This window comes from Lactuca serriola, chromosome 7 (genome assembly GCF_051521515.1).
Source record: "Lactuca serriola cultivar US96UC23 chromosome 7, Lser_US96UC23_V15, whole genome shotgun sequence".
Lineage (NCBI taxonomy): Eukaryota > Viridiplantae > Streptophyta > Magnoliopsida > Asterales > Asteraceae > Lactuca > Lactuca serriola.
Genome location: NC_136414.1, coordinates 8,809,869 through 8,817,695, shown reverse-complemented (window position 1 = coordinate 8,817,695; position 7,827 = coordinate 8,809,869). Strand labels below are relative to the sequence as shown.

Genomic DNA, 7,827 nt, shown 5'->3' with positions numbered 1-7,827 from the left:
TATATTTATACTTAGCCAAGGATAACTCAAACAAATTCTTGCTCGAATGGTTAAATACCTCATCTTAGCGGTTGAGGTCTTGAGTTCAATTATTGTCATGTGTATTTTTTTCATCTCTTCTGTGGTATAAATGAAAATGCGAAGTCCATGATCCATCTCTTTTCTTTTTGTGCTCAGAGGCACTCCAACAACAAAAGATAAAATCGGTTTAAATTAATTTGAATGAGCTACAATTAATTCTCTTATTAGGCTGGATGCCCCACTCCAACAACAAAAGATAAAATGGGCTTCAATTAATTGGAATGAGCGCAATTAATTCTCTTATTGGGATGTTGAATATAATGAACACAACTTTCTGTCCAACTCTTTTAGAGGCCCAAAACCGTATCAAAACTTGTCGAGATCTATTTATTTTTTGTGAGATCGAGGATCAACAAATTTGGGAAGACGTCCGTGAAATTTCAGCTTAATTGGACAACGTTTGCCTTTCCGTCTAATCGTTTAAAGAAAATCGTGCGATGCTGTCAATATCCGAAAATAGATTTATAGCGCTTTGTTTTCCTTGTCGCTCATGGATTTTGTTACAGAACTTCAATCGTTGTTGCAATGTACTCGATGTGGCCTTAAGGATGCTCCAAATTACCATCTTCCTCCAAAGAAATCTACACAACATTAGCTTAAACGAGTAAAAATATCAAAACAATAAATCTATTGTTTTAATGCGAAAAGAAAATTAAAAAAAAATGTTAAACTAAAATAAAACGAAAGCTAAAATTAATACATAAAATCAAGCTATCATTATCCCTTATATAAACAAACAAGTACCTTCCTTCCTTTTCATTCAAATGCATGAAGTATCCATGTATATAAGGTTTCTTATATTCTTAAATCTTAAGAGTTGCTAAATCCCAACCTAACCTTTAGTTAAATGGTGATTTTGTGGCAAGGTTTAATGTTTATGGATTTAAAACCGCTCAAACCGAAATTGAACCCGGTAAAATCGAGAAACTGAACCCATTGATTTTTATTGTTAAACTTGTTATCGTGTTATAGTATCATAAAATATTTCCATAGTATCTTATCTTTATGTTTTGATCTAGAATTTCCTTGAATAAAGTTGGGTAAATTTTAAGACCGTTGCAACACCACCTCACTCCCAAACACATGTCGGTCACATCCCGAATGAATATAGTTGATCAGGCTAAGATATGATTACATAACTGTCCAGGTTTGACCGTAGTTTTCAACCTTTAAATACTTCTGTTTTATTCTTCTTGTGATACTCTTTCTAGTATAAGCATGTATGTATACTTTTATAAAGTATTGTTATATTCTTAAAATATATTATTATTCAGAGCACTTAAGCCCCATTGCATTTATAGTTGTATATCTTTTATAGGTCGATATACTTAGTTCACTATAAACAATGCTCTGATACCAATCTGTCACACCCCCAAACCGGAATGGCGGAAACGTTCGGGGGGCGGGAGGACGTCATGTTTAGTATCACAAGATATGCATCATAGTAATCAACGTAATAAACAACCATTTCATTATAAAGAAAATGTTTACAAAGTGTGTGGTTCACATAACATAGAATACAAAGTACATAACAAAATAAGACATGAAGCTATACTGCTCCATCTTCTGAATTCACAACGCGCGTACTTGTCTACTCGTTTCCTGAGATTACAAGTTATTTTGAAAGAGTTGATCAGCATTTAAGCTGGTGAGTTCATAAGTATTTTAGTGATGTAAGTAAGTTGTAAGAAAGTTGTAGTAAGTTGTAAGTTTTATTTAGAAAAGTTCGTCTGTTCCTCCAGAAAATCCTACATTTCCTGCTTTGATGAAAGATAAGTAAAAATGACTTTACAATCCTTTTTATGAGTATTAAATGGATACAAGTTATATAAAACCCAGAGTAAACAAACAATCGATTGTGTGTATCTGCCCTAAGCCCACAACCAAACAAGGAACAATAAATGAGGCGGAAGGCACACCTTTCATTGTTTGTTAGATCATTGTTATATATAACCTTGACGTATTCACTTGGTACTCACAGAGTTAATTGCAATAGTTCCTTTGTATTTGATGAAAACATATCTTAAGGAAAACCCTTATTTTCTTTAGTAATAATGGTAACCACACTGGTTCCTTATATAACCACTTGGTTTACACAAGTTATATATGATACAATATCGAACATATAGTTAATTGTGCGTATCTGCCCTAAGCCCAAAATCATACAAGGAACATGGGTTAAGGTGGGAAGCACACATCCAACTACCTATCAGGTATTAATTATATATAACCCTAATGTATAACCCAAGGTATTATAGAGTTACCACTTAAGGTTCTTTAGGTGATACTAGTTTAATAAAATCGATTAAACTCTTTACTGGTAGGTTTCTAGTTTTGCTTACTCAATGTTCTATTTTTTGGACGACTACTAGAAGTAATGAAACTTTCTACTTTGACGCCTCATTCGATATTGATGTGAGTTTTGTGTATAGTTGTATGTTTTATTTAATACTGTCAGGTACTTTACAATTGTACTCTGTATAAATAATTTCAATTCAATATATTGCTTATCACCTCGTGCCTACTAACCCAGGTAAGTGTAATTGTACTAGTGTTAACGCAAACCCGGAAAGATATATTATTATATTTTATCACCTCATGTTTGCTAACCCAGGTACATGTAATCGTACTAGTGTTAACGCAAACCCGGAAAGATATATTATTATGCTTTATCACCTCGTGCCTGCTAACCTCAGGTATGTGTAATCGTACTAGTGTTAACACAAACCCGGAAAGATATATTATTATGTTTTATCACCTCGTGCCTGTTAACCCCGGGTACGTGTAATCGTATTGGTGCTAACGCAAACCCGGAAAGATATATTATTATGTTTTATCACCTTGCGCCTGCTAACCCCGGGTACGTATAATCGTACTGGTGTTAACGTAAACTCTGAAAGATATATTATTATGTTTTATCACCACGTACCTGCTAACCCCGGGTACGTGTAATCGTACTGGTGTTAACACAAACTCGAAAAGATATATTAACACTTTAATTTGCTACAAACAATGAGTTAAGGATACGAAGTCTTCCTAGAGTACTAGGAACATCATATAAGTGTGTAATTCTTGAAATGTTCGTCTATTATTGTTATTGTATGATCCTTCCTGTACTTGTAATAGTATGTTCCTCCTTGTACTTGTAATAGTATGTTCCTCCCTGTACTTGTAATAATATGTTATGAACCCCTAAACTATACCTATTATAGTTTACTAGTACGTTTACTGGGACTAGTATTGACTTGAAGAAAAGACCCATTATATCTACTAAGTTATGATTATACTTTAAGAACAGAGTTTTGTAATTTATAAAGTAACATAACTTTAAAAGAGTTTTTGAAACGTTTTGATTACTTAATAATGCATAAGCAATACTTTAAAATATGTTTATAACAAAACATTTACACAATTAACATTGTGTTCAACTTGTATTCCCCCCTTAAAAACATTTAAAACAGTTTAAAAGATTGATTATAGGGGTATGAACTCACCTTATGTGGGTGATTCAAACGAATATGTGCGTGAGGATGTCTAATTCCACGAATGTATTCCCGAGACACAGTCGAGTCCTAAATGACATGAATTTAGTGTTTAAGGCAACTATCATGCAAGGAAACACTCTAAGGGACTAATGGACACTTGGAATGGAGTGTAGAATCACATGTGATTGATCAAAGGAGTGTTCATGGCCACCATTAGGTGCTTACGACCATGGTTTTACGACCGTAAACTCATGGTAAATTTTGCATAAATGGGTGTTTGAATGATTGGTAAACTTGAAGGACTATTTCTCAACAAGAGGATGAGCAAAACTAACTCTTTGGAAGGCTTTTGAGGTGTTTACGGGCATACCAAGAGTGTATGGTCGTAAACTCTCTAAATGGTGTCATTTGGGTCTTAAATCAAAGGGGTTCAAGAGTGCTTAATGGATAGCAAGTGTCTAGAAGTGTTTAAGGCTCAAGTTATGACCAAGACAAGGGTTTACGGCCATAACCAAGAGTTTACGGCCGTAAACTCTTGAAGTTGATGACATTTATAATGTTTCAAGACTATGATCTAGTGTTTAACATGTCTAACTATAAGATAGATCGAATACTCACACTTTTGAGGGCCTTTGAGGAGTTTTCGGCCACCAAGAACAAGTGTGTGTTCTTGGTGTTCTTGGTGAAATATGATGATTTGAAGATCTAACATAAAAGAGATGATTTCATGGATGAAATCAGAGAGTGTTTCATGATTAAGAAAGATAACAACAACTAGAGGGGATAACACTTACGTTTTTAAAGGATTTGGATGAAGAGCTTGATGATACTTGAGAGAGTTTGAAGGGATTTCGGCCAAGGAAGGAAAAGAGTGAAGAAATGAAGTGCTCTCATATATATAGGAGGAGAGTTTTCGGCCATCAAGAGTTTACGGCTGTAAACTCTAGTTTGCGGCCGTAAACTCCTGGTGATGGAGTTTTCGGCTTGATTGCGACTTTCTAATCTCGAGCTAATATTTCGTAACACTCGATCCTTATGTGTACTAGGCTTAGAACTCTTTAGAATGACCTTTAACAAGGCTAGAAGGCAAAGATCTTAAGTCTGACTTTTGGTTGGATTGGATGGCTTTACAAGATAGAAATTTCGGGTTGTCACAATTTTGCATTCCAAAAAGCTAAAAGAAGTATTTTTCTTTAAATATATGAGTTTATATAATTGAAAATGTTATATTTAGAAGCTAGTATAAATATTTTTTTCAATTATTAAGTTAATATAAAAATAGTAGTTGAAATTTATATATTTTAAGTGTATTTTTTCTTTTTTTCCTGAACCCAAAATATGTTTGAAACGGTTCTAATATTTCCTTAAACTGAAGTGACGCTATTCAAAAGTTTGATATAATACATAAACATTTACAAATGATTTTTTGATCAATTTACATGAAGAACCGCTTTAACGATCAATATATAACATAGTTCTTTTAACACCGATAAGTCCTTTATTTGTGTAATGGTGCATTCTATAGACATGATCTTATTTATGGATACAACAATTATGATCTTATTTACGGATACAACAGTTATGGGCCCAATAAAGATTTCCTTTAAATTTTTATTTACTAATACAAATACAAGAGTTTTCATATAAAATCAAAGTACGTAAATCGAATGCTTTTCAACGTTTATTTAAGAAAAAACTACAAAGACCTGAAATTAAATGCTATCATATTTTGATAGGGATAGCCATGAGTGGTACAGCTTTTTGCAATGTGATCGCAAACGTTTCCTCCATATCGATATCTTTTGGTTGACCCACAACCTTCCAATCAAACTTATGAATCAAAGATCCCAATATGATAGGTAATGTTCTATTCGCAAGATTCAATCCTGGACAAATCCTCCTCCCAGCACCAAATGGAATAAGCTCGAAATCTTGGCCTCTATAGTCGATCTTCGTGTCCAAAAACCTCTCGGGGATGAACATGTCTGGGTCTAACCATACGTTTGGGTCTCGGCCCATAGCCCAAACGTTACACAAGATTTGTGCATTTTTAGGCACCATGAACCCATGAACATCAACATCATGTATGGCTTCGCGAGGGATAAGAAAGGGGGCGGGAGGATGTAGTCTGAGAGTCTCCTTTATCACAGCTTGTAGGTAAGGGAGTTGAGAGATATCATATTCTTGTATGCTTTCATTTTTGTTTTGCATGAGTTTAATAATTTCTGACCTAGCCGTTTTCATTGTCTGTGGGTTAAGAATGAGTTCGGACATCGCCCATTCCACCGTGCTCGATGTCGTGTCAGTTCCCGCAATAAATAATGTCTATAATAATTTGTAAAACGTATGAGATAATGTTTTGAAAGAAAATTACTCAATCTGTACTATTATGTGCAGTAATTATAAATATAAAAAGGATTTGCTTACTAGAAATAAAATTCTCATATCATTTTGAGTAAAAATGGATTCATCTTTTAGGTTCAAGTTGAGCAGCAAATCTAAAACATCACTGTTCTTCGTTGAAACGTCATCATATGAATATAGAGTCGATCTAGTTTGCAACCTCTCATTGATAATCTTATCGAAAATGCCCAGTAACTTCGTAGCATTAACATTTTCCTTTTGTAGGAACCCTAATAGATTGAATGAGTTAAGTATGGGGAAAAGGTCTGGTAGACTCGGCTTCCCGCCAGCTTCCAGCAAAGCGCATACTGCGTCCTTGAATTCTTGCACTGACTCAAGACCATATGGAGCGAGATCAATAGAAAACATGAAGTTGGAGAGAATGTTAAGAGCCGTAGTAAACACAGCTCCACCTATGCTCAAAGCCTTTTCGTCTTTACAACATTCATCCACATGATTGAGAAGTTCTTGTACCTAGAATATTAAAAAATTTATGTATAGATAAGAGCATCTATTCATAACCATATCCATTGACATGCATAAATAAATCTAAATTCGTAACCATATATGATGAATAATCGATTATATTTCTATCCAATAAATGTTATTATGAATCTCTGGGGAATGTCATTATATAGGAATCAAATTCCACGTAGATAATGTATATAGAAATCAATCAACATAGCCATCCTATATATCATACCTTCTTCCATTGTAGGAATTCCCTAGCATCTAGCTGTAGAACTGAGAACAAGTATTCTTTCGTTATTCTTCTCATTTTCCGCCATTGATCTCCTGCAGGCATCCACATCATGGAATATTTATCAAAGTCCCCTGCTCGGAGAGCGATAGGAACTGATCTGTTTAAGAAGGATGTATCATGAGTGTGAAAGAATTCTTTGGTGATAGCGGGTGATGAAATGACGATTGTTGTCCTGCTTCCGAGCTTAAGTGACATTATAGGACCATAACATTTAGATAGTATGGCAAGTGAGTGGTGGGGGTTGGCACCGAGTTCAAGGAGGTTTCCGATGATGGGGAAACCTTTAGGTCCCGGCGGTAACCGTGAATTGCGTCTGCTGGAATTGCAAATGGTGAAGGCGTAGATGAATGGGAAAAGACAACACAGTAAGAGGAAGAAAGTATGATACTCCATTCTTTTGTGTGTGTTCATTTAAATCGTCTTACGAATCATCCATTTATAAATATCCAGTTTTAGGTCTGTATGTAATATAATATATTTTTTTTGAAAGTCTCCCCTCCTAAAAGATGATATAATATTTCATGTTGCGTTGCCACTAAATAATATATGATTTAGAGTAAAAAATAATTTGAACAGGTTAATAGGGTAATAAAATTATTTTTTATACATTGAGTCAGTGTTTCTGTATATATATAATTTATCATTAAGATTGTCATTTAAGTTGTTCAAAACATATCATTATGATCACCTAGTATTACATATTGTAATTTTTTTTTTTAACAATTTACCTATAAACTATATAACGGTCATAGACCAATACCACCCACTCTCACTCTCACTCTCACCACCATCCACCCCAACAACAAACATCGTCTTTCATTACCGAACAAAAAACAGTTAAGTTATGTTTTCCGGTGATTAATATATGATCACCGGTATTTGAGAGTTTATAATATTTCATTGTTATAATATTTACAACATGCGTGTAAAACAATAATATTTTTACGACTTAAGTTTAACTTTGAGTTTGAGTCACATGGCGATCGATTGCAAAAAAAAAAAGATTCAATATTGACCAATTAAAATAGAAGAAAATTGGTTGTATTTTTATATTAGTTAGACTTGGTCAATAACAGAAATTACGTTTCGACTCAC

General features: G+C 34.1%; 1 protein-coding gene across 1 annotated transcript; it reads right to left on the bottom strand.

Annotated features, from left to right (window-relative positions):
• Nucleotides 1–5,155: 5,155 nt before the first annotated feature.
• Nucleotides 5,156–7,221, bottom strand: LOC145061958 (cytochrome P450 76T24-like). The gene is made up of 3 exons (XM_079009555.1): nt 6,673–7,221; nt 5,994–6,443; nt 5,156–5,891 (listed from the first exon to the last, which is right to left on the bottom strand). Exons 1-3 carry the CDS (start codon nt 7,141–7,143, stop codon nt 5,289–5,291), a joined length of 1,524 nt encoding a protein of 507 aa, XP_078865681.1. The 5' UTR covers nt 7,144–7,221; the 3' UTR covers nt 5,156–5,288.
• Nucleotides 7,222–7,827: the final 606 nt, after the last annotated feature.